Source organism: Dermacentor variabilis, chromosome 6 (genome assembly GCF_050947875.1).
Source record: "Dermacentor variabilis isolate Ectoservices chromosome 6, ASM5094787v1, whole genome shotgun sequence".
Lineage (NCBI taxonomy): Eukaryota > Metazoa > Arthropoda > Arachnida > Ixodida > Ixodidae > Dermacentor > Dermacentor variabilis.
In genome coordinates, this window is record NC_134573.1 from 159,319,740 (window position 1) to 159,347,571 (window position 27,832).

Sequence of the window (27,832 nt, forward strand, 5' to 3'; positions counted from 1 at the left end):
TTAAACAAAACACAGATCGATAGATGGAGCATTTGACAAGCCTGTACACATTTAAAAGAAAATTTGTAACACCGTTCAAAATATTAGAGTGCTGAGAAATGCAAGAGGTGCACAAGATGAGACTCTATGCTGGCTTAGGCCAAAAGAGGTTATTACAACTGGAAATGAATTGTCATTGCATCGATATGTATTCTGTCTTGGAAAAACTGTTAGTCACAATGGCTGCATATTGACAGCTTAGGCCAAAAGAGGTTATTAGAACTGGAAATGAATTGTCATTGCATCGATATGTATTCTGTCTTGGAAAAACTGTTAGTCACAACGGCTGCATATTGACAGTTAACCCTATGCTTAGCAGTGGAACGATCTCACATAGCATGTGTCAACATACCCAAAGTATATTACAAAATATTTAAAGATGCAGCACTTTAAGCAACATATAAAAACCAGCTTGTATACAAGTTACAGAAGTATGCAATAACAAACTACAAAGACACAAGCGAGAGGAATTTGTCAACAATGCTGCGAGGAAAAGAAATCTGATCTCATGGCACCATGTGGCTGTATCCATACCATATTCTAAGAAGCATTTGCCACTGTGGTAATTTTATGAGGACACTAGCACCTAGCACAAGTGAGTTGCAGCAAAGATAAGCTGTTGGTAAACTATAAGTTATTGGTAACGTTTGTTTTGCATTCAAACATGCACACTTGAATGCAGTAGTTTTCAGAGCGTAAAAAAGGCAGTTTTTTTTTTCTTGCTTTGCTAATCAGCCTGCACAGAAACATATCTTTAGACTGCTTGTCAAAATAGCTTTTAGAGCTTGCCATATCTTTTTGTTTCAAAGGTAAAAGTTAATCAATTTGAGTTCATTGATTTGATTCTACAGAGGTTGCACTAATGCAAGATAATTTTGTTCTTCCTAGGCTCCAGTAGTCTGGAAACTTCTGCAGTTGGGTTCACATATAATGTTTCTACAAAATTAACTTGCAGCAGTGACTGTTCTCAAGCATATAAAGACCCAGCGTATCTTTTACTATTTAAGTTAGTTGTGCGCTGCATTAGTAAGCCTCACACTCTGTTGTTCACTCCTTGTTACTTGTTTCATTGCCTCTGGCGCAGCTAGTCTAAAACGCACTGTGGACACTGCAACTGCATCTTCTTGAAAACGAGCGAAAGCAATGAGTTGCTCACGTTCGCCCGGAGGGATTGGTGGCAGGGAGTCCGTGTGCGGGGTGGGGCAGCTGACACCGTTGGTCAAGCGGGTGGCATTGGTCTCCAGAGTTTTGGAGAAGGCCGTGAAAGCGCAGAAGAACTGGCCATCCAGCACAGGAAGGTTGCCAATCACCAGGCTCAGCTGCAAAGTGACATGGCAACTGGGTGAGCACAATCAGTTGATGTCTAAAGAGGACTCAGCCATGCTGTTTTTTACTGGCAGTAACAATTGGCAGTAGCATTGTTATGTAGGGCAACAAAGTTAAAGGTGCCAAATTAAAAGCTTGCATGGGTTTTCAAACTACATAAGGCAGGGTATTATACCATTCAACAAAACATTTGTTGGTCACATATTACATAGAAAGACAGCATACAGTGCACAGAAGTACAGTGGTAAGGTAACCCGTACACACAAGACTCAGGTTACCACCAACAAGCATTACATTGTAAAACAGCTTTACGTCCAGTCTAGCCATCAATGAGTAGGTCTAAGAACTTTTACAATGAGTGGGAAAATATGCTAGAGTGAATAAAGATATAAAGTTTCGGTACCGGATGACACTACAGATGCAATTCAAGACTAATGTTTGGAGCCTTCCCTAAAGGTACCTAAAGAACAATTATGAAAATAAGTATAAAGCCAGCAGTGCTCTTCAGTGGCAGAGCTGTCCTGGCACAATGACACCAGTTCTCCAGTTCCAGTAAACATAGCACATAGGCTTGAAATGCTGCAACAAGCACAAGCTCCTCCCATTGCAGCAACTCCAATACCATGAAGTATGGAATACTACTTGTGCATATAAACCCCGTGCACAATATGCACAGGGTTACACAACATGATACTTCCACAGAACTTTGGGATAATGGGCATTGCTTTACCTTGGCCTGATTACAAGGCGACTACTCACACTAGATTCCCTTAAAAGTTTTGCACCGAAGAACAGAAGCAATAACTAAAAGAAAATATTCCGGGACATGAAGGCCAGCAGTGCCTTGACAGATGCATTCTGTTTCCACAGGGCTCTCGTCTTACCCGCTGCACTCTGTGTATAAGCAAGTTCAGATCACACAAAGAACAGAAAATGGTATTCACAATGCGAGCTGTGGTTCGCTGGATCTGCGCTGGCTGCACACTGGTGATCGTGGTACACTTGCCACTCTTGTACGAAAGCCAGTACAGTGGGTCCTGGGCAGCCTCGGCACAGTTGCTCCTAAGGCTGCACCTATGGGAATCACATCACAGAAATGAACAAAGTTCATGACCAGAAAGAGGATTCATTAGAGTATCATGCACATGGTCCCAAGACTTTCGTGCTTAATGCCATTTCACATGATAATGCTATCCCATATTTTTGCCACACAGTATGCGATGAGCCTAGAGAATAATTAACATATTAGTTAGGTTTTGCTCATGTCTGCAATGAATGAGGAAAATTGCACCACGAAGTGTGCAGGACATTTTTTGCATATATCTACTAGCAACAAGCAACCTTATGGATGGATGGATGGATGGATGGATGGATGGATGGATGGATGGATGCAAAACTTTAATAAGGTCCTGAGGTAAGCGACTCAGCGCACTGCGGGCCACTCCCACGTTGGGACAGCAAACTTATAATCAGTGGTAATAATAATCAGCAACACAACAATTGCATGCTGCAATTGCTGACTTAATGCTAATGCTCTAATGTCTCAATCTTTGTGTTAGCTGCCATTCACAGTTTGCACAAACAATAAAATCACAAACTGTAAGATAGAGAAAAAGAGGAGACAATATAGATGAGCAAGCTTCAAATGTAGCAAGGACATATGCTATATTTGTTAAACTATGGTTAATGCATAAAAGAATCAGCAAGATCTCAAGGCATTGAAGTTCAGATGTGCCTAGAGCAGTCAGATGTGCCTAGAGCAGTCAGATGTGCTTAGAGCAAAGGTGCAACAACTTCAGCACAAACAGCCCTTGATTAACACACAGGGTAAGGTCTACCTCCTGAGATTGTTCAAATCTTTTGTGGAATGGAGGGCGCTTGGTAACTTTGGTGAAGAGGAACAATAAACACGATAACGTTCAAGAGAATGTTGCACTTGTGAAAAGTGCCCCAAAGTATGTTATATACAATCAAGTACTGTTCACATACTTGTTTTCCAGTGAACACCAGCCGCAGTAAGGGTCTTGAGCACCAAGGCAGTCTATGCAAGTCTTATACTGGTGGCACTCTTGGACTTTCACCCTTGTCACCTGCAAAAGGCCACATGACCAGTCAAGCTAAACAGGCCTGGTAATATCATACATGATTCTAGTAAAGAATTATTCCTTATTGTTCACAGTAAAAACATAACAGGAGAAGATGTTGAAGCTTCTAATGGTCTCTGCCTGCACGCAAATAAACATTTTGACCAAACTGACTTCCAAAATATCAGCCTCAATTGAACACAGTCAGGTGACAGTCATTAAAAATGGCTGGGGTCAAAATTGTGTTTGAACACAAGCAAAATTCATTTCCTCCGTAAGAAAATAAGATGTAACAGCTTCCTCTAAGATAAACATGAATAAATTGGCAGGTCCAGAAAAAAAAGGGCAGGGGGAAGCAAAAGAAAAGAGCAAAAAAAGAAAAGAACTTACGAGGAACCTAGCACCACAACTGTACTCATTCAGTCATATATTGGTGGCCCAGTGCTTATAAAGCTATTGAATTTCTGGAGCAGCTTCCTTGAATAAACTTTAAGTGACAATATTTCATCCATGCTCAAAAACAGACTAGTCAATGGGAAATGAAAACGGGCATAGGCTTCCATTTAGCGGGACCAATGCACACAGATATGCAAATTGAATTTATTTTTTGACTTCAAAAATATGGAAAGCATAATTAACAGAACAAATATCTTGAATGCCTTTGATTTGCTTCCATTTGCGTCTATTTTAAACTTAGTAAACGTAGTCTTGATCCTAACCTGTTTGCATGGTTATACATTTTCTCCTTAATAGGTCACAGTATGTTGTGTAAAATAACGATATGTCCCCATTTAATCCCATAGACTCTAATGTGCCCCAAGGATCAGTTATAGGCCCTCTTCTTTTCTTAATTTACATTAACAATTTACCAAAGGATGTTTTTTCTAATACTGTATTTACCTTTTTGCAGATGACTGTGTGATATCCGTGAAATCTCAGACAAATCTGATAATAAATTCTTACAGGACAATATGAACGCTATCTCTAACTGGTGTGATGTATGGTTAATGCAACTTAACGTAACTAAATGTAAATGTATGCGTGTAACTCGCAGCAATATTCCTTCGCCTAACTACTGCCTGAATGATACTCCCCTAGAAGTCATAATCTCCTATACATACCTAGGCGTCGACGTAACATCGTCACTTTCCTGGTTGTTGCACATCGATAAGGTAATTAACAATAATAACCGCTTGTTAAGTTTTCTTCACCGAAATTTTTCTTCTGCTCCTATATCATCAAAATTTATCTTATACAAAAGGCTTATTAGGAGTAAAATGGAGTACGCCTCATCCACCTGGACCCGCACCTTGATACCCTTATTCAATCATTTGAACTAATCCAAAATAATGCCGTGCATTTCATTTATAGCAATTACAGCTGCACATCAAGTACAACTGCCACGAAAAACTCTTTACTGCTTGCTCCTTTCTCAGCCTGATGTAAGTGCTTTTGCCTTGCTTTATTTAATAAGCCATATTTCCACAATTCCTACCTATGCGATAATCTTGCATCATCTCCTACCTGTCACGAATAATTTATTCCTAGGGCCTCCCAAGAATGGAACCACCTACCTGGTGCGGTTGTCGCAATCAAGGAAAACTCAAAGTTTCGTTCGGCCATATGAGACATCATCACTCCCGGATAAATTAACTAATCAATTTTGCCGTAATAACTAACCACCTTTTGCTGCTTTGTTATTCACTTATGTATATCTTTTTTACCTACTCCGCTCTCTAATGCTGAGGGTACAATAAAGGTCTTGAGGGTACAATAAAATAAAATAAAAAACAGAATTATGGCCAGCCGAGAAAAACAAGCACTTGTAACAGTATAGATGCATATCCGTCCACCAGCACAAGCTACAGAAAAGGTTTGTATTCTCACGCAGACAACCAGAGTGCAAAAGTGCTACACCAGAAGTATGCACCCCAACGAGTCACTGAGTGCCCTTTCATTTTAACCTGGCTTGCCAAGGACTGATTAGCAAGGTCAGCTCAATTTTGCAAGGAGAAAGTCAAACCTCGGAAGTAAAAGCACGCTACATTAAGATGTGGCTGTTCACATTACATACGGACGGCTTGACACAGTTACCACAACAGAGGCGCCACACGTTTTAGGTTTCATCAGAGCGGGGCTTCGATCTCCAAGTTCGAAATAGAACAGCGCCCGAAATCTGGCAATGATCCGGAAAAACAGTGCACGTGTGGTAGCGTTCAAGCGAGAGAAAATAAAAAGGGGGGGGGGGAGTGAAAGAGAGAAGAAAATGGAGGGGAAAACCTGCGGGCAGAAAGAAGTCTGTTACCAAGGCAACCCCGTAGCTTCGAAAACAACGGGATTATATAAAATCAAAGACAATGAGAGTCGGCGCGGACAAACCATTGAAATGGATAGAGCAAACTCGCCGCCGACGTCCGCGCTGTTGCCATGGGAACGCATCACGCTCACTAAGAAGGGAGAGGGGGCACCTGTGGCCCTTGTGGCCATGCACGGGGTGGAAAACTGACTCGTGCCTGAAGCAGCGCACTTAGCACTGCCTTTTTTTTTTTGTTTTTCGTAAAATGAGAATATAACGTATTTTCTTGTCTGTATTCCGCGTTATTCGCACTGTCAGGACAGGAGTGCTGCGAAGGAGAATTTTTCTTTAGGTAGCTCGCACACGGTACGAACCCCACAGGAAATGAAGTTCAGCTCATGAGGACCGAACTGCGCAGTTGACTGTTGTTAATATGGTTTCGTAAAAGCCGCATCTATTTTCCAGCTTTGCTTTTATCAAGCCTGGCCACAGCATAAAAAAAAAAAATGTTTATGATAGTTCCGCGTGGTTGCTTTTCTGGCAAAGAGGATAGGCACTGCATACAAAAACTGAGCCTGATTATTTCTAGACGGCGGACTCCGTAAAAAAAAAAAAGTAAAAAAATAAAAAAAAAACGGGACAACAAAGAAGGTGGTGGGGCGGTGGATGCTATTCAAAAGCAGTGGCGCCAAGCGATTGAGAATAATGCCTCACAAAACTGGGGAGTAGAGCCAAGCTCTAAGAAAGCGAGCACTGCGGCGCGGTTGCGAGCATAAAACGGAGCGCAAATGAGATACGCTCACCAGAACAAAGACAGCAGCAGCAGCAGCACTGCAGGGAAGAGACGGGAAATAAGGAGAGAGAGAGAAAAAAAAGAAAGAAACAGAGGGAACGCGAAAGAACGGAAGCGGTCGCTACAAATCTACGCCGCGCCGTTCGCGAAACCGAGGAGCGCGAGCGGCGGCGGGTAATTGATATGCCACACGCTCCCCGTTCGCTGCAGCTTCCCTGCCGTTTAGCCCGCGGAGGGATGCGCGGAGCCGCGCCCCGTTCCACGACGCCTATATGCGGGTTTGTGTGTGTGTGCGCGCGCGCGTGTGTGTAGCAATACACAAGCACGCAAGCAAAATGTACAGCGCCGGGAAAAATATGAAAAAAAAAAAACAATTGAGACTGCGCAAAAATTTGATCGCGGCGGTAGCAACCAAGCCTACTCCCCGTGGCATTTTCCCTGAATGCCGCGAGAACGCGTGGATGAGGGCGGCGGGCTGCCGAAGGCTGTCGGCTACGGCGAAGCCGTTGCCACCCGGGCGCGCGCTCTCGCTCGCCCTTTCACTGACGGCGAGAAAAAGTGAATTTCACGCACGAAGGAGCTCGAGCCACAAGACGAGTGCAGCGACGACGGTGCGGAACGACTTATTCTTTTTTTTTTTTTTCCGCCGCCCCCGCAGGGTGCGCGGTCGTCGCGGTGAGAGCGTGTAATGGGCGACATGCGGGTTGACCTCCAACGTGCGCTCGTCAAACGAGGCCCGACAGCTGCGTGTGTGCGTTCACGTTTGAACGCGAATCTCGATCATCCGCATCACGCCTATCGTTCGCGAGCTCCTTTTGCGCCTCGACGCGTCATTTGCACGTTTTGAGCGTACCTGTACACGTGCGACGTGGCCTCGTAGTAATTCTCAGAAACGGCCCCGAAACGGGAAAGCTAACAAACAAGGTCATTAGCAGCGGTAAATTTTTAAGCCTTCGACGAAGTATGCACACAACGGTATAAACTGTGCAACTCGGGCAAACCGGCAGGGCGGATACTTTCGTTTTCGTCCTCGCGCCCTCACTTTTCTTTTTTTTTTGCTCAAGTCATTCTTAAACACAGGACAATAACTCGGCCGCCTGTATTCGTTAACATAATTCAACTTCATTTTTTTTCTCTGTAATTGCTTATCTCTCTCAAAAAGAAAGTTTCGGGTCATAAGCGCCACACCATAACCGGGATGATTTTTCCAACGGAAGCTGAAACGCAATGAAACGTATGCACGGTGATTCGTTCGCGAATTGAAACACGAATGTGGGCCGGAACCCGTTTCTATACGAGCCCGCCGCTGAGCTTCAGTGGCTGCAGCGTTCTGCTACTGAAGAGGTAGCGGGTTCGACCCTCGGTCTCGGCGACCGCATTCCACTATGAGGACGGAATGGGGGAAAAAGAAAAACGTTAGATTACCGAGCTTAATGTGCACGCTTAAGAATTTACCACGCACAGGATGTCACTCTACTATATGCAGCATCTCCCATAATCCTTGCCTTGCTTTAGAACTCAAGAACTTCTAACTAACTAACTAGCTAACTAACTAACTAACTAACTAACTAACTAACTAACTAACTAACTAACTAACTAACTAACTAACTAACTAACTAACTAACTAAAACCAACCGCCTATTTCTCCCATTTCCACTAAACGTGCCGCAAGCGTTGAATAAATAGAAAGAGTACTTGCAGGCGTAATGTCCCATCTCCCAATAAACTAAACAAACGAGTCTACCATTACGCCGATGAGGTGAGGATGACAAATGCGATGAAACTCGGGGGGAAAAAATCTAATATTAAAAGTTAAACTTCAACACGGCTTTATGTCGGCGACAAAGGAGAAAGCCGCCCAGCAAGCCCTCCTATACGGATGTCATCAAGCCGCGGCACGCATAGGGCGAAAACAACTAGATAGAGAGATGCGCCGAGCACTGCGACGTCCTAATGACTTCTTCGGAGCGGGGGGCCTCAACGAGCAGACAGCATCCCGACGACTCAGTTTCCGTTCTCTCGACGCATTTCGCTGGGCCCGTTTACTCATTCTGCGATAATAATAATACAAAAAAAAGAGGGCTCGCGCTTTCAACGCAGCTGTAGAGCGCAAGAAAATAGGAAGGAAAAGACATACGCGCAAAGCAAAGCGACTCCACGTGCCCGTCAATCCGCCTACAGCGCAGAAAAAAAAAAAAAAAAGACAATACAGCAACGGGTAAAAGCGAGGACTCAGAGAGCCGAGGAGGAAACACGTGCATAATAAATGCTTCCGCGCGGGCAACGACGCACTTGGCGCGTATGGGAGCACTCGTGAAACCCCGATTCTATCCATCATCAATCGATGGACGCAAACGCTTCCCCCGGGTAACGCCTCCGCTTTCTTTCTCTTTTTTTTAAGAAAAAAAAAAAAGAGAGGCAGGAGAACGCCATAAAAAACTAGCGATACGCGCAACGAACACCTTCCTACCAATCAATTCATTCATCCCGCTTGTTTCGAAAAGAAGAATGAAAGAAGGAGAACTGACACCATGCCCACACGCTGTTGTGGCGGCACAGACAATGAACCGAACGACCCGTTCGCATCGCCCTGTACGGATGCTGCACTACAAGACTGAGAAAGAGAGACCTAAATGAACGGGTTCGGAAGAAGAGGAGTGAAACTAAGCTGGGGGAGGTGCGGGGAGATGACAGGAAAGAAAAAAAATAGGGGGTGAGGGATTGGGTCGTTTGGCGGTGCCTCTAGAGAGTGCAAAGGAAGCACATTTGTACACCAAAAGGCAGAGCGCAACCCTACGCATTCTGATCATATGAGTCGTAAAGGTCACGCATGTGTGACCTACGTTGCGCACCCTTCAATTCCACAGACCGGCTGGCCTGTATATTGGACTGCGGCGAAATTAGGCAGTTCGCGTGGCTGCAGTGCGGCGGGAAAGTTGCCCAGACACCATGCTCGTGTACAGCCTGTGTCAAAATAAACGAGGCCACTGAGAAAGGAAAGCGTCCCGCAGAAACCCGCCCCGCGTCGTTCGTGAACCGTGTCACTTCTGCGCTAAATATTCCTGCAGTGAGAACTAATGTTCACGAATCCACCTCCAGAGCTTCTGAACAGATGTGGATGGCACTACAGCAGGCATCTATACCGTCACCTACGAAATGCACGGCACCAAACAGAAAAATAAATAAATAAATAAATAAATAAATAAATAAATAAATAAAGAAGGAAAGAAAGAAAGAACAAGGAGTTTTCCTCAGAACGATAGCGGCGCACCCATTCGCTGACATTGGCCATGCCTGCCTTGGTCATTTTCTAGTCTATCCTTTCAAGAAATAGCGGGGAACAACATGAGAACGCGTACGTCCTCAACTTTTCCACGACTACAGCAAGAGGTGGGGAAAGAAGTTCGTGTACAAACCAACGGGGGAAAAAAAAACCAAAGAACTACAACAGCGAGAACAACCCGGAAGTCTGCTCACTGTTATGTCCAAAGGCCGCCCGCGTCAAGCCGCCAAATGCAGCAACGCGAGCCAGAGGGCGGTCGCCAAGAGGGACGAAGAAGCGCCGCTTCTTCATCTCTCAAATTCGCCCAAACAGCGGCATTATACGACCGCAGGCGGTGCGCATTCGACTGGGGCGCTCGCTCGCGCTTCTGCTCCTCGAGGCTGCATGTGCGCGACGCGTAAACATGGGCAAAAGCGAGAAGAAAACGGGCAGTCCCCGTCCAACACGCAAAGAACACGAAGCCCCCAAAAAGAAGGACTTCAAGAAAAATAATGAAAAAGATGGACGCCTAGCCAATCGCACGACCTACCTCCAGCGCCGGCAAACGCGAGGAAATAGCGGACAGGTTGAGCACCGCCGAAATGCCGGCACCTTTTCGGAAGGCACAGATAGAGCCGGCATAAGTCAATCGGCGGATAAATGGGCAAATCTGGTTGCAAGGACGCGGCGTGATTGCCACGCGCCAGGTCGGGTATATAGCCACTCGCAACGGTGAGATATGCGCATATGCGAGGGGGCAAAGGCGTCTTCCAATCACGAAATGGGCCGCAAAGTATACGGCGCCCGATTGACTGACGCCCGCTCTGCACCTTCCGCAACGCTGCACCGATTTATTATCGAGACGGGCAATAATGCGCTCGAAGCGGAGCGCCCGGACGGCCAGTTCACGAAACGCAGCAGCACAGCACAGGCGAGCATCGCAAGCGTGATCGCCAACCGCCGGCGGGTTGGAAAGGCCGCGGCGAGCGCGGTAAATGTCCGTACCCTCTGCCATCCTCGTACCCGCCCTGCCTCACTAAATACTGTGCAGCGCTGAAACGGGTGTCGGATAATCAGGGGAGGAGTTTGCAAGGCTTGGTTGGTTAACTCGGAGTGTTTAACGTTCGGATAGAAGACTTCTGAAACGAAACAGAGCGTAGTGGGGGGGATGGCTCCGGTTTGATTTTCCCCGCCAGAGATCTTGACGTGCAAAAACTAAGCAGATTGGTGTTTCTTTTTTTTTCGCATTTCGCGCGTTCATATATGGGCGCGGTCGCGGCAATAGAACCCTAGACACCGTTGTCGGGAAACCAAAACGCGCCACATATCGGCCAAGTTGCCGTGGCCGGCAGATAAGTTCGCGAGCATGTTTATTTGTAACGTACAAGAGCTTCACACCTGAACTAGAGGGTAATTTAGCAGCAACTGTTAAGCCGTCTACTAAATTGGACGCAGAACGATGCAGTAGTGACACGGCAAATGTCTTAAATGCGTTATTTTTCTTTCCGAAGGTTTTCATCACAGCAACGGTTGCACTTAGCGATTTCCATACAGAAAGCGAGAACGATTCGTCGCTGGCCGCGGCGGCAATTATATCCATTAGCCATGACTAGGTCCGCCAAGCGGTCGGCGCGTAAAGTCCAACAGTTTATCGTGTTATTCCCACGAACCACCGCAGGATCAGTAAACAGACAACGTTTTTACCGGTCGGACTCCGACCAGAAACGATTCATGGTGGCCAAACGCCGACCTATAACGAACAATTAAGTTGTTCGCGGAGAGTCGAGCGAATTCGACTCTCCCGATTAGCCGAGGCCACAGTTGCAGCGTCCGTAGCACTGCACACATTTCACGAGACAAAAGAGCTCCCCCCCTCTCCTTTTCTTTTTCACTGCCCTCCGGGCAGCGGCCGCGTCGCCACTTCAATCTTCCGAGCGGCCCCCGCCGGCTGTTCCTCGCCGACAACAACGACAGCAAGACGACGGGGAGAGAAATTCAGGAAGCAGCGCTCGCTCGCAAAGGCAGAAAGGAACGAAGACAACGAGGAAAAAGCGCAAAGACGGGCACAGCTAGAGAGAGGCCCCGAAGACGTCTTGAACACATGAAGGCCACCGGTGCACGAGCGCGGAAAAATGGACATCCAACAACCGACAGAGCGGTCGAATATTGTAAAACGGACCCCCTTGACAACATGCGCCTTTTTTTCTTTTTCCCCGCGTTTGCCGGGGACGCTTTCCTCCAGACTTATTTTTCGAACGGGAAGAGGAGAAATAATAAATAAACGAACGAAAGCACACACATAAAAAAGGAGGGGGAGAAGGCTCAACGACGGCTTTCGAAGAATTGCCCGTCTTTGGTGAAGGAAACCGAATGCGGTAAATGTCACGTGGAGAATGTCTCTGTGATTACACAGCCGGTTCGTGAAGTGATAGAGATTCTAAGACAGGTAAACTATCGGGATAACTTAGGCCTAACTAAGCCTATATATAGCGTCGGGAAACAGGACACGAGGTGCTGCAGTACAAGTCCGCGTCCTTCAGCCTGCGCGTTACCTTGACAGTTCTTTCTGCACATGCTCAACGAAAAATAGAAGTAAGAAAATGAATGTATGAATAATAATAATAACAAAAGTAAAGCGCACGAGCTGGTCCGCTGGTGTCACCAACCCTACCACCTTTCCTCTGGCATGCTCTCTAAGTTACCCTCTCTTAAAAGCGCTGCCAAAATGATGTCAGCCATTTTGTGCAGGGCAACTGGAACTGCGGGGGAGATCTTCTAACGGAATACTGCACAGCTGATATCCGGGCGTCCAAACGGCTGCGTCACGAACTGCTGCACGCAGGTGCAGAAGACACAGCTGTTCTTTCGCAGCATGGATTCTTGCGCGCTCACAACAGTCCGATGGGGACGCGAGAGCGGCACGGGTGTTCTACAGACACGTTCCGTCTTTTCTTCTTCGCGATATTAGGTTCTATACGGCACACGGAACAGGTGCTTCGGACACTTCCCGCTTTCATAAAGATGCAGTTTGCACACGTCGTCATTCGCTTCCGCTTTTCCGGTGACGTCTGCTCCGAACGCCCTTGCGGTCACAGACAACGGTGAGCCACTCACGCGGGTGGCGATTTATACCTCAATATACAAGGGCGACCCACTCGGGTACCGCCCCGTCTGGACCTGTCAGGGGCGCACAACCGGCCGCGCCGCGGCTTCGTAGTAAAAAAAAAAAAAAAGCGGGTATCGCCTCCGGCGCGCCTGCTCCTTCTTCCGGCGTGCGGTTCATCCGCTTGTCCATTTTTCTCCGGTCACCTCGCACCCTCAGAAGTACGGGGGATGGAGAGGAGTGGAGCTAGCAGCATCGGGCGCTACGTTCCCTTGTTCGAGTGAGCGGCTCGGAACACCGGCACAACCGAGAGGCTTGTTCGATGGTGCGCGGAGCGCTGCGTCCGCCGCCCCGGTGAGGAGAAAGAACGGAGAGGCGTGCGTGGGATGATGGATGGCGGCGCTGCCGTCGGACGTCTGGGACGGGACATTACGCGCCCCTCACCTCTTTTTTTCGAGTGCCGCTTGCGGTGTTGCGCGCTAATCCGGTTGACCAGCGGCCCCGGACATGACGCGAAGGGAACTACAGCTCCGGGCATCGCAGTTACTTTACGGGAAAATGAAGAAAATGAAGCCGCCACGAAGCGGGTAATCTGCCTCTTCTTTAGATGAACGATAGGGTGGTTAAGAGGCGGAACAAGCTGCGTAATATAACCAACGAGCGTAGAAAATTTGCCGGTTTAGAGCGAAGAATGCATGGGAAAGACAACCAACCACACAGCTATCCCGGCTCCATGTGTATGTGTGCGTTATTTTTTTTCCCCCACGCCTTTACTCTAAAACTGCATGCTCGAGAGTCATGTATGCTGATTTAAGCGCCCCAAGGAAATAGGCAGGCTTCCGCACGGGCCCGTCAGTGCGAAATGCAATCAGCGCTGATGCCGGTGAATGAAAACGTCGCGGAAAAGCGGCGAATCCTTGTACGCCTTTGGTAGACAGGCGGGATAATGGATCGGCATCTCCAGTGCTCCAGGGAGAATCTGTAAGAGGGTAAGCGCGTGAACTGACACGTAAAGGGACGTTAATTACGGACTGCCACTAACATGCGCAGCTACATTTAGCAGTGCATCAGGTGCACTAGGTAAGCACGGAGTCGCCATAATAGCTAACTAGTTCAATGATCAATCATACACTCGGCGGTCACGCGATCGAAAAATGACCCGACGGCGAACGATGAATAGGTAAGTACCCATCGAAGATGTCAAGGGGCAATGACAAATCACTTGAGGCACGTCAAACAAGTAATGTTAAGTTCGCGTACGTAAAATACGAATAACTATTTGAGCGCCTCGAAGTAAAATACTGGCTGCGGAATTCGAAGCCAATGGATGTCGACTGGAGCTGCAGTATTGCAACCGGGAGCCTTCAACGTGTTATGAAACTTCGGTTTGCGGATGGGAGAATACGGTCAAACGTAAAGAGGCGACCTAAACGGTTGCGGCAATCGGCTAATTCACCTCGCTGTAAAAACTAAGATCTGTACAAAACAAAGCGCACGAGGGGATTACTCATTACTGTTCGTATTCATTCGAAACATTTGACGACGATTATTACATGCTCTGCTAAATAATCCACTTGCAAGAAAAGCGCGCGGGGGGGGGGGGGGGGGCTAGTCTTCTCCGGATAAGTTTTCTCGATGCACCGTCCGAGCTCAGTGATTCCAGTCTTGAAAAACGCATTCGGCGTGGAGCGGGGACTAGAAGAAGGGGGACAGACGATGACGCCGCCAAAAAAACGAAAAGTTGCCGAGAGGCTTAACTCCGGAACAGTTCCGAAGAAAGGCAGGATTTGCCGTGCACGATGTCCTCCGAACAAAACGACGGTCGGGAAAGAGAAGAGAGAAAAGAAATATATATATATATATATATATATATATATATATATATATATATATATATATATATATATATATATATATATATATATATATATATAGACAAAGACGATTCACCGAAGCCGACGAAGACGCAACAGTCTCAAATAAAGAACGTTCCTCATTTCCCCCCACCCCCCTTTTCACGGTCTGCCGAAGCAAATGCTCGACTCTTGCACGCTTAAGAAGACTGCAGCGCAAGTAGGAGAAGAGCACCGGGCCAATCCGTACTGTGAGGGTTGCCAATCCGTCATTGAAAGGCCCTTTCCAGCTTTTCGCCTTCTGTCAACAAAGGCGGTGACGCAGAGACGCACGGAGCGGAAGCGCTCGGTGGCTCCCGGACCCCGAAAAGAGAAAGGCGGGGATGCCAGTGACGCAAACGGGATTTTTTGTTAGTTCGTTTAGGCGAGTTTCGGTTGGGGAGATCTATAAATCTTTACCGAGGGGCTCATGAGAAAAAACATAATAAATGTGCTGCGAATGCAGCACCTGTCCGATTTCTTCCTTTCCGAGGGGAAAAAAAAAATTATCTGATCTTTTCGTTTCTGAGGAAGGAAGAGACGGCTTAGCACGCCTTTGAGTAATACACAATGATCTCCAAGTATTAAAGTTACAGCTGCAGTAAGGAATGATAGAGAAATAAAGAATAATAAATAATTCAAGTGGATAGTTCCGGATTAATTTGGCTGCCCGAGGCTCTGTCCGAACGCCGTAGCAGCGGCCCGGAGTCGAACCCACGACCTCGTTTTTCAAGAGACGATGAGGCCAAGCCACTGAGCCAACACGGCGCGTTTGACCCGCGAGGCGAATCGAGCGCGACGTTATACGGCTGCGTCCCGTGCCTCGTCTGTCGCTGCCGCGGCCGACCTCTGTCATTCGACGCTGCCCCGTTCGGAATGGGAACAAAGAGAATCCTCAGAGCCAGCCAGGGAAACAAGAGTGCACACGTGCGCGTGCGGCTCACAGCGACCGCTGTTACGAAAGACATGCGATTCGACCAGGTATATATATAGGGGGCGGAGGACGGCCACTCCGAGCTCCAAGGCTGCCCCGGCATCCTATGAACTCGCTGACGCTCGAAGAGCACCGCGATTCTTCCCTCAACACTGGATCCAGTCGAGCAGAACAGCACTGGCACAGCCGACTTCTAGCCTACGTCCGCCTCTTCCTCCGCCTCAGCGAATTGATTTTCCTTTTCGACAAAGGGGGCGTCCCGGGTGTACCTTCCATCCACCCTTAGCTCCCTCCAATGCCGTTTCGCATTCCTCTTATTTTCCCCCTCGAGGCACGGTTTTGGGGCAGCGGTGCGGTGAATCTTCTTGTTGGATCGGGCCAAGGAGCGGGTGCTACTTCTCTGATGCTGTCGTTCGCTCCCAGCCGGCCCGACTACCTTCTCGTCTCTTCGGCTTCGACCGATCACGCAGATACACGCAAGCGCACACGGCAGAATGCGCAGGAGATTCCAGCACAGTCAAGCTCGACGCGCGACACGCTTCGTGACACGGCTCTACGCATCGAATGGAACGAACACCGGCACAAGCAGCGAGGGCGCGCGCACTAGCGGTCTCCAAATTTCGGATTAAATTCGAGCCGAAACAAAGGAGTGGGATGGGGGCCGAGAAATCGATACCATGAAAGGAGGCGGAGGTGGCCGACTCCCTTACGCAGTACCGCAGGGAAGCGTGCGTAACACGTTTTCGAGAGAGAAGCTCTAAAGGGAGGGGGGGGGGGGGGCACCTACGCGCATTTCTGTCGGGCCCAACAGCCTTACGGGCGCGCTTAACAAGGTTGAGCGTTTTCGGCCTCGTGACATGCAACGACAGCCGCGGCAATTGGCCTACAGCAAAATGAGGCAGGCAGGCAGGCAAGGCGATATCCCCGCATCCAACTGAGGCCTCCTCCATTCAGTGACACCGAGAGAAGCGACAGACCCCGCATCCCGACGAAAAAAGAAATACGATGAGAGAGAGAGAGAGAGAGAGAGAGAGAGAGAGAGGATGGCGACTTTAGAAGAGCGTGCCACGAAGGAGGAGGTATGCCAACGACGGCGACAACCGGTGGTGCCGCCCGCGATAGCGCCGCTGACAGGCTCGCACGAGCGCCGTCCAAAGGCAGGGGAAGACGACGTCGGAAGTGGATGCGCGCGCGCGCCGTCATGACGCCGCGGCGCGCAGCGTTCTCGACGCAGCACGCACGCTTGCGTAGCTTCGCGTCCCACTCCGCCTCTCTCCCCCTCGTTCTTCCCCGGACTTCCTTGTCTACCGCCTGAAAGCGCTCGCGAACCCTCTCAGCTCCTATCGGCAGACAAATCGAACAGCGCACGCACGAAACAAAAGAACTCGATGGGAGAGGGTGTGCGCGCTTGCGTGCTCGCTGGGCACGGCGAGGTGCCCACCAGACCTCGTTGAACGCGTGACGGACGGGAGGATGCATCCGCCGAGAAAAATGGGACGCAGGTAGTCTTTTGTAAAGAGTGCCCGACTCGAGCGAAAATCTCGTATCATGCAGAGTATACGCCACGCAGGCGTGCCACTGCGGAACAAGCTTGCGCGCAAAATTAAACTTCGCGGCTCCTGGTAGTTATCAGCGCAAGCAGGTTAAAGGGCATAGGCTGACAATGAAACATGTCACTGCTACGGCTGAAACATGTCACTGCTATCAGCGCAAGCAGGTTAAAGGGCATAGGCTGACAATGAAACATGTCACTGCTACGGCTAACATATGCTTCTCTTAATGTTCGGATGAAGAAAAATATTAACCGCTGTCAACAATAGCAGAGGGAGGTTAGAGATAAAAGGTCCGCAAGCCAGCACGTGGGTATTGTTAGGAATGGCCTGTCGAGGTGGCGACATGCAAGTTTTCTCAGCCAGCTGCAGCTGCGAGCTTCCCCAAAGAGAACCATGGAAGCTTACTACAATTGCTGCGGTGACTCATTTCGTAGGGACCTCGAGGGGCCGCTTCAACACCCCCACGGCGCCGTTGTGACTAAACGCGATCGGCGGACCAACTATTGTAACTGAACCCGCCACCGCCGACCTGGTCTGCTGTGAGCAAGGGAGTTCCGAAGGGAATATATCTGGCGGCAACGTCGCAAGCGCCTTTCAAGACGCAAGACAATGGAGAACCAGGCGCCACGCAGCGGGGGTCAGCTTGGGGAATAAGAGGCGCCTCCTTTGGTCAAGAAGTAAGCCCCGAGTTCTGCGAAGCCCGTCTGGCCTCGGTGTGGGCAATGAAAGCTGTGCGTACGTGTGTGTGTGAGCCTTCCTCCTCCAAAAAGGAGGAGGGCATTGCGTTGACGTTGGACGCTGCGAACCGGCGGTGAACTGCCGTTTTTCCCTCACCTAGGGATCTAGGGAACAGTAGTGTTCATAAGCAGCTGTTTGTCGCTGCTAGAGTGGGCTCGTCATCGGTGCTCTATGATCGTACTCGTGAGCTGTGTGCTCGTGCTCGAGAAGCAGTGTTTTTGGAGCTTCGTGCTAGCATGCTGTATGCTTCGTCTTGTGTGCTCCATTTGGCAGCCACGCTAGACTGTCGAATGTATCTCTCGTTTAAAATGTAAATAAACCCTGTACGCCTCATCATCATCATCATCAGCCTGGTTACGCCCACTGCAGGGCAAAGGCCTCTCCCATACTTCTCCAACAACCCCGGTCATGTACTAATTGTGGCCATGCCGTCCCTGCAAACTTCTTAATCTCATCCGCCCACCTAACTTTCTGCCGCCCCCTGCTACGCTTCCCTTCCCTTGGGATCCAGTCCGTAACCCTTAATGACCATCGGTTATCTTCCCTCCTCATTACATGTCCTGCCCATGCCCCCATTTCTTTTTCTTGATTTCAACTAAGATGTCATTAACTCGCGTTTGTTTCCTCACCCAATCTGCTCTTTTCTTATCCCTTAACGTTACACCTATCATTCTTCTTTCCATAGCTCTGTACGCCTAGTTCCTCCCAAGTTCCCCTCTACGACGACCCTGACAACTGGATGCCAGCGGTGAGACTGACCCCCCAACTATGACAGTATGTGTGTCTGTCACTGTGTATACAACAGTATATATATATATATATATATATATATATATATATATATATATATATATATATATATATATATATATATATATATTCTGGGAAGCGTTTTATCTTTTGTTGCGATAGCAACTATATGGACACTGCAAGCGCAGCTCTGGCGTCGCCGTGATGTTCCCTATAAAGTTGAACGCGCGACTGAAAGCGTGCGAGGGGAGCCAACGATCGCCACTCAATCTCGGCCGCGCGAAAGGGAAGAAAGCGGGGAGGAAGGGTGCCGTCTTCCGTCGCGCGCGAGGCGCCGGGGGAGGGAAGGGAGGGCGGCGTTCTACTCCGGCTACAACTGCGCAGAGGCTGCGCGCGGTAGCACGGCCGCATATCTTGACAGCGAAAGAAGACTGACGCTGAGTGGCTGAGTGTGCATGGTATACTGCACTGGCACGCAAACAGGCCACGCTAACTCACCGTGCGCTCGGTCATCACGTAGAGGTGCTCGCCGTTCTTGTCGAACAGCATGTCCGAGTTGACCGCCTTGCCTTCTTCGATGACGCTGTCGCTGTACTCAAACGCGTTGGTCACTGACTCCACCACGGCCTGCGAAGAAAATGGCAAGGGGGAAGTCAAGAATTGGCCCGCTGCACACACACACACACACACACACACACACACACACACACACACACACACACACACACACACACACACACACACACACACACACACACACACACACAAAGCCTTAACGAAGTTCCTCAATGCTACACGCCGCGAATGTGACCCCGTGTTCACGTAGCGTTCAAGTGCACGGTTGCCTGTTTCTTTAGAAGAAACACATAATCGTGTTTCTTCTAATTATCATACGTTCAATTCAGTTTGCTGAAGTTTATATCGTACGTTAAGTACAACAGAAACTTCAACGTATTTTACTTCATGATAAACGTAGTGGCGGACGATAAGATGCCTAGCGCCGATGTCTGTCACTGAAAACTTTTTCTGCAGGCCCTGGTTCCAAATCGAAGCCAACAGTAATAAAGCGCTGCCCCTCCGAGCGGAGAACCCTGTTTACATGCAAACAAAGGCTGCACGGTTTACTTCATAGCTTAGCCAATGGTATATCGCAACGCATAGAAGACTCAAACCCTTGGCTGTCGCTCAGCTATGTACTACAAATAGAAGAGCGAACATAAAATTAAAGAAAATATGTGCCATGGCATTCCAACCACAGAGGAAACAAGCAACACAACTTTCTTCCATAGGAACAGCGCACTACTGCGCAACAGGTGACATCGCTGTTATCATCGTCATCTGAACCGACATGAGGATAACAGCGCATAACGGAATGAGCGACTATGTCCCCATCTAATAAAGGTCGAAACGCACATTTGCCTGACAAGAAAAAAAAAGAAAGAAGAAAAAAAAAGGCGTCGCAACCTAATTCAAATGGGCGGTGGCCTTCTCTCATATCCAACGCAGTCAGACACCAATCAAACCCGGAAGTTAGCTCTGCGCTACGCTGCGTGCGCTCCGAGCCCGGTGCCGTCACGTTGCTTGTGGAGAGCGACACATCAACCAGTCGGGGATCATGCACGTACAAATTACAGAGAGAGAGAGAGAGAGAGAGAGAGAGAGAGAGCGCCGCAACACCATGACGCACGAATTCGAACAAAAGAGGCCGCGCCGCCTGGGATAGCACGGCTAGCAGTAATGAAAGGAAAGCTGGGGGCGTGTCGCAAGCGGGAAGGGGGAAAAATAATCAAAATCACGCCCGGCGCCGGCCGTCGGAACGTGATTGTCACCCTGGGCGCGTCCTGCCGCTCTAACAGAATTCGGCAATGCCGCCCGCCAGCGACCGACGTGCGCGAACGACAAGGGGTCGGATAAGCGGGGTAGAGGCAAACGGGGGACGTGGTTGTAGCGTGGAACTTTGGCGGCGACAGCTACAGTACACAAACGAGGTACGGTGGGTGTCGCAAGAACCGGAAGCGTTGCGACGAAAGCCGCGTGTTTCAGCGCGCGGCTTCTGCCTGCATACAGACCGCACGAGTGAGAGTGATACATGCGCGGTGTACACAACGGGAAATGAACGTGACCTCGCTTCGTCCGTCGCTTCACACTCACGAGGCATATCTCAGTTCAGCGCATCTACATTTCCCGCAGAAAGTGAGCGCCAATGGTAATAACCGAAGCTTCGTGTCCGCAAACACTGCAGCAGCTTCTGAGCGTCGTATCGACAAAAGTTAGTCAAGCAACGGAAAACAAATGGATCAGCAAACAGTGCTCACTTCCGAAATTATGACACGGTAAAAGTGACCCGGCAACTTCTTTCACCGAAAGTCGGAGTTTCACCGGGGGTCGGCGAAATTTGGGCGCGAAGCTGCACGCTAGTTCTGCCCACGAGCGACACCAAAGTATTTCACGCGCAATATGAGCAGAAAGTATTTCGGGAGACGCCAACGAGAATGCGACGAACGTGATACGCACGATGGTGCAACGGCGGTATACGCGGTGCTCCAGGTGGAGAGCACCGCGCGCGACGTGGGTGCAAGCGAGAGAAGCCGCACTCAGGACGGCTGGCGCCGCGCCGCAACCGCGCGAGGCGACAGCGGTGCCGGGCCCAGTGGTAAGGCCGGGGAGGGCTCGAGCCTAATCGGGGATCAATATGCGCTCGCCCGTCAGGAGTGCAGGACGACGCCGGCGCGCGGGCACGCGCACGCGCCGGACACCGGTCACGTCGGCGGCAGAGGAGGCAGGCGGCACGCAGCCGGCGGCGCTGGCTTCCTCCTGCATTAAACATGTTCGTCCGAGTGGCCTGGGCGCGCAGCCAACGTCGCGACAAAGACCCGCCTGCCGCCTTTTTGCGCCGTCTCCTCCTCGTTCTTGCAGGACGCCTGCGCTTCTCCCTTTCAGGCCTCGGCTCTCTTTGAAAGCACGCGCGCCCGCGCGCAACCAGATCGGACGAGTGAGAGACTGCTCTGTCAAGGCCCACCACGGCCGAACGCGAGGCAGTACCCGAGGTGTGTTTGTGTCTTGTCTCTCTCTCTATCTCTCGGTTGCGGCGGGCGTCGTCGACGTCGTCGCGGCCCAGTGACAGGCGCGATGATAAATCGTCGGCGCGGAGGGAACGGCGCTCGAGCGCCCCGCGAGACATGCCGAGCTAATTGCACGAGCGCACGCGCGGCGTTCCAATCAGCGCGCGCTTGCCGCAGGAAGCTCGAGGGTGCACAGCGAGGCCAGTTCGGTACGTTTGCGCAGGCCAACTGCAGCTTCAGAGCGACGCTGGTAAGCCGGTTGCTCCTACCCACTGCCGCTAAATCGTCGCCCTGCGTGAGATGCCTCACTTTTCTACTCCTCTCTTCCCAATCTCTGTATCTTTTATCCGCAACAACTGCGTGAACGAGCCTTGACCTGTACCACGAGGGAAGACTGTTGCTACCAAGGCATAGCGGTAATATAACAAATATACTCAGAATGCATTTACGTGCATAATAATCAAGCACCACTTTCTTATCTAACCGTGCCGTTGAATGTGAAAGGCTTTTTAAGCTTCATAAGGTTTTGACTTTATGACTGCCGTAGTCAAAAGCTCGCTTCACTGCAGTACTTCGCCGCAGTGAGGAAAGCCGAGCGCACGAAGAGAAAAACGGCGGATACGAGCGCAGTCGTTCTGTCCGAGCAGCACCCTCAGGTATACATAGTATGCACGTGACGTCACATCCGCTGCTGTCGTCTGCTTCGGCTACCTTCGCCATCTTGGGGTACCTTATCAACAGGCGCGCGCATAGGCCTATAGGTTCCCCAACATGGCGCTGCCGTAAACCGGACGTCGCGGAGTATCGTTGAATGACGCAAGTGCATACGATGTATAGGCAACGAATCGCCCCAACTGCCACACTTAGACGATCTGGGGAGAAGCCAGCGAGCAAGGATAAAGTAACGGACACAAGCGCAGACGTTCTCGTACTGCACCGTCACGACAGCACTATACGTCCGTATTTGGAGTACCGCTTCACTGCCGCACTTATCCGCTGTCCAGAGAAGCCAGCGTGCAAGGAGCGTAAAGCGCAAATACACGCAGCCGCGGCCACTGACTGTGCTGGGCGCGATGGGCGTGGCATCCAGCGGCATGACGCGAGCAAAGACGGGGAGTGTCCACTGCGGCGAAGGGGAGAACTGGGGCGGAATGGGACGCCACTCGAAACAGAACGGGCCCGCGATAAACGACAGTCGCTACGGAAGAGGCAAGAAAAGGCCCTCGGCGGCCGGGGCACGATGGAGAAGTCGGTCCCATCGCAGCCCCTTTTTTCTTTATACCCGTCGTCGTCCTGACCACGTCCCGAGCACGAACAGGGAGGGCATTAGCGGCGGCGGCGACAGCGGCGACGATGACGTCGGTCACGAGAAACCTCGAGGGAGCACCTCGGCCGCTCCGTGCGCGCGCGTCTCCGCTGATTGCGCTTAATGCTACGGGGAAGCGCGACCCGAAACTGGGACCCAGCTCTTTATATAGAAGACGATGCTCGTTTGGCCAACGGCATACTCGAGACAGCCGGCGGAGGAATGCGGGCGGCACCGACGACAAGCCCGACAACTTGACGACCACCCTCGCGCACGATATGAGAGGAGCCTCTTTCGAAATACCAGGCAGTCTTTTATTTACTGCTCTTCTTTTCCTACTCAAAAAGTCATTTGTAGCAGCGCCAACGCTTGGAATGTTAGGCGGGCTTGGAAAATGGGGAAGAACATAGCTGGAAGAGAAAAGTTCGCGGCTCCGCGACGACATATAGGAAATAGGCGCGCGACCTTACTTTTTTTATTCTAAAGCTCGGGGCCCAATTGCACAAGAAGAATTCGTACGTTAAGGCAATCCGTGCGAGTCCCGGATGGCCAATCACGAACAAACGTTACGAATGAAAAGCTCCGTTAACTGGGCGCTAGTCAACGTCACCCAGTGGTTTTGGTTGCGCCAGTTCACGCTGTTCGACTAATAACTCAAGTGGAAACCAGGCCTGCACGACCATATATATCAAAGCTAGTGGAATCGTTCGCCCATCATCGGAAGCCGAGTTAATATATGCATTGGTCTAAACGAAAGGCCATAACTAAACCCGAGTCGATAATTCTACACTGCCGCGACAAGAGGCTCGCTGCACTAGTTAAGGGCGCAATGCAGACCCGGTGTGCTTAGTAACGGTATACGAGTCGACTGCAGTGCAATCGCGCTGTATGAGCCATCCCGTCCGCACGCAAGCGCGAATATCGTACGCAAAAACGGATATATGCACTTGTCCATCATAGCGCCGATGCACATTGCCCCGGGCGGCACAATTATAGCCGAGATCGACTCGCGTGTCCGTCTCCCGGGCGACCCGAACTCCGCGCGCCCCAGGTTACACACACGCGATGGGCGCGTTTTGTCGCGACAGACGAGCAGCGAGGGAAGCGATTTCCGCACGCGGAATGGGACACGCACACCGATAGAGAGAATACCGGCTTCGCACCCCGCCCGGCCGCCGCCGCGGTTCTGTTTAATGAAGTCACAACAAACATTCGACGCCTTAACGACCTCGGCGCGATCTGAAAAAGAAAGAAAGAAAGAAAGACGACGACGGGAACAGAAAACTTGAAAAGAAAATGGAGGAGGGGATAGAAAAGGGGGGCAGACACTGCCCGCGACGTGGCGAATAGCTGGGAGCGGTTCCGATTCGAGAGCGCTTCGGCACCCGAGGGACCGAAAAAGTGCGCGCACACGCAAGCACGCGGCGATCGTTTTCCGGCTCGAAAGAGACTCAGGCACGGAAAGCGTGCTCGGTTCGAGTGAGATAGAGGAACAGAGAGAGAGAGAGAGAGAGATTAACAAACGAGAAGGAGCAGGTGGTGAATCCGTGCTCTCATTTATTAACGAGAACTCAGATTACTCCCAAGGCGCCGAAGCACGTTCGTGGTCGCAGACGCACTGTCCGCGGGAAGAGCGCAAAGTTCCGCCATAGAGATAATTCCCGTTTCGCGACGCTAAAGAAAAAAAAAAGAATGAAAGGAAAAAAGGAAAACGAGGGTGGAGAACTCTTCAAGCCAAGGTATCAATCACCGCTCGCGTTCACAGTGGACTGCGTCGCCTCGAATATGCACGCACACTATGCGCAGTAATCGCGATTCGCGCGCTTTCTTTTCTTTCGGTCGGTGCGATGTGTTCACATCGCTCCAAAGTCGAGTCAATCGCATGCAAAGCTCGGAATTCTGAGAGGAAAGGAGACGAAGCGGCGACAACCTGTCTGCCAAACAAAGATATTCATACGTAAAAAAAAAAAAGAGAAAGAAAACACGAAAAGTGAATGCAAACCCCTCGGCATTTCTCTCTCATCCTCCTTCCCCCAATTCCTACTCGACAACCTCCGGCTAACCGCGTATACTACTTCTGAAATGAAAGAAAACGCTTTGTCGAGAAAGGCGCGAACGCGAGATAGGTCGCGCAGAAACGAAGTTCTATTCTCGCGCGAAGTCAACGGCCGTTACCAATGGGATTTTGAATGCGTATACGAGTTTTCCAAGTCGACGCCCCGACAACGGCGGACTGGGACTCTCGCAGCACGAATGGGATTCCAGTGTTCTTGCTTCTAAAGTGCACAGTTTGGCCTTAACGCAAACAAACAGAAAAAGAGAACACACAAAAAAGACGAGGGGTGGGGGGAGGCATCGAACGGGGACGCCGCCGCGCTTCGCAGAAAAGCAGTTCACCGTCTCTTTTCTCGTCCGCAAGTTTTGCTTCGACGTGTACACGGGAGAAAGGTCGCTACCGCCCGAAAAGAGATAGCGTCTCCTCCAGAAGCTCGGAGGAGAGCAGCCACGCCCGCACGGCCATTGCTCATCGCCGACAGAGAAGTCGAGAGAGAGAGAGAGAGAGAGAGAGAGGGGGAGAGAGAGACGCGGCCGAGCGCCCTTCAGTGAAACCGACGGGCGCCTAAGGAAGAGAGCCGCGATAAGGCTCCAGGGCTTCACACAAGCCGGCCCTGCGCGCTCCTCTGTACGCCAGTTGTAGTTTCACACGCGTGAAACAGAAGCCCCGCGAGAGGGAAAGAAAAGAATGTAGCACTGGTAAGATCGGAGACTCGTGCGGCAATGCAGCCGCGCGCGAAAGATAGCAACACCGGCAGCCGCGGCTGGCGAGAAGGAAAGGAAGTCGGCGGAAACGGAAGAACCGCGTCGGAAAGGCTCGTAAATACCACACAGAGGTAGGGAAGAGGGGGGGGGGGGGAGCCAGCAGCTTGAGTTGGTATGCCCACTTGCATCTTCGAAAGAAACGACGCTAAATGACGAAACACAAAAGCGAAAATGACAAAAGGCGGCGCTTTTGTCTTGCGCTTCTTAGTGTTTCTCCAGCTCTGGTGCTTCTTTTTTGTGTCATCGCGCCACTTTCTTCCGAAGCGCTCGTAAAAAAAGCCAGCTGCCCGGCGGCAGCAGCAGCAGCGGCTCTCCGTTCGTCCCTTTCTGCAGGCGGCCCACACACTGCCGGAGTAAATAAAGTTCCGCGGTCGACGGACTCGGCAAAGACACCCGGGGGCTCGGCGGATTGCGGGAGGGGCTCAACGGCCGGCTCGAGTCTATCGCTACGCCAGGGACCCCCGCATCTCCACTCAGACTTGATTGACCGATCGCTCCGTATCCGCGCCACCTACTACCACTCCCCCCTCCCACCGCCGACGCGGGATATATGTTTCGTTACCGCCGATCCTCGAGCACCGAGCGAAACATTCGCGGGACGCGGGATCGACGCAGAGCTCGTCCAGGTCTCTCGCAGTCAGTGGAAAACGTACGTACGACCACCATGTACGAGGGTTCGTACACCGTACGCGACGTGATGTATATAGGGAGACGCAGACAATGGGAGCGCGGAATGCGTCGTTCGTCCGTTCCCGGGTGAGCTGCAACGAAAACACGCACGCCTGGGCAAAGAACGCGGCGGGACGCGGAGCCAGCAGTCGAGCTATGCGAAGGGGGAACCGGGCGAACGTATTTCACCCATAATGGAGAAGCACCTGCGCGCAACAGCGGCTCGCGCTCGGCGCCGAGTCATCACGCCGGGGCTGGACGGAGAGAGGAAAAAAAAAAAAAAACGCAGAACGCCGAGTGGGGGAATGATTCGAGCAAAAAGACATTCGCTTCGCCTGGAACGCGAATGCAACAAAAGAGAAGCCATGTGGCGGTGCAGGGCCATCACTTCCCTTTGCGGCAGCCTGTTTCTCTTTCTTTAACGCTGCAGGGTCAGAGCGGCGACGATGCCGAAGACGTCAGAAAGGGCAATAAATAAATAAATAAATAAATAAATAAATGGAAACAAGAGGACGCTATATGTGGCGGGAGGCCCATCCATCACAGCGGCGGCAGTCCCTTGGTGGCCTCCCAATTTCTCCACCTTCCTTTTACGGGGATGCGATTCTGGTCGACGCTTACAGCGCAGGGCCGTTCGCTCGCATTGGGCGGCTACCGCAAAACGGGCACGCCAAAAGACATTGCTACATAAAAAGAAGGAAAATGTCGACGAAGCGAACTACGTATTGCGACTCTATACCGGCGACCATTACGGCTTTCGGTTGCCGGCCAGCACTCATGGTCAGTCCGTATAGCTCTGAAAAGCTGAAATTGCTTTCCACAGGCGCTGTGCTTGTATATACAGGGAAGAACGGCACTGTAGATAGCGGTCGGTGGGAAGAGTGTCGAAATCCACGCTGTTCCCGCTGCGGGAGCGCACGTGCCCTGAACGTGGGGACGACACGAAGGAACGGTTTTCTCGCCACCGCCAGGTTTCGGCGTCGCGGCAGCTTTCTCCACGCGTGCTTCACTTCTGCATACCTTCTGCAGCCTTATGACTCGCAGTATTTCTTCCAGACACTCTTCTTCTCCGGCCATAACGTTTGAGTCGTCAGATAAACCAACGTATTCGCGCGCTCAAACGGTGCGCCGTTGCCTCTTCTTCAATGTGACCACGAGAAAGGCACAGCAGCGACCTCACGGCACTCGCGCCTCTGCAGTCACGT

General features: G+C 50.7%; 1 protein-coding gene across 5 annotated transcripts in view; it reads right to left on the reverse strand.

The window, feature by feature from the left end:
* PlexA (plexin A) overlaps window positions 1-27,832 on the reverse strand; it is a 350,566-nt gene that overhangs the window by 37,078 nt on the left and 285,656 nt on the right. For all 5 annotated transcript variants that reach the window (XM_075696438.1, XM_075696437.1, XM_075696441.1 and 2 more), the window contains 4 exons: window positions 19,269-19,397; window positions 3,355-3,455; window positions 2,310-2,439; window positions 1,196-1,358 (listed from right to left, as the gene is read on the reverse strand). In XM_075696438.1, the coding sequence (XP_075552553.1) occupies window positions 1,196-1,358; window positions 2,310-2,439; window positions 3,355-3,455; window positions 19,269-19,397 (523 nt within the window). The remainder of the gene's footprint in view (window positions 1-1,195; window positions 1,359-2,309; window positions 2,440-3,354; window positions 3,456-19,268; window positions 19,398-27,832) is intronic.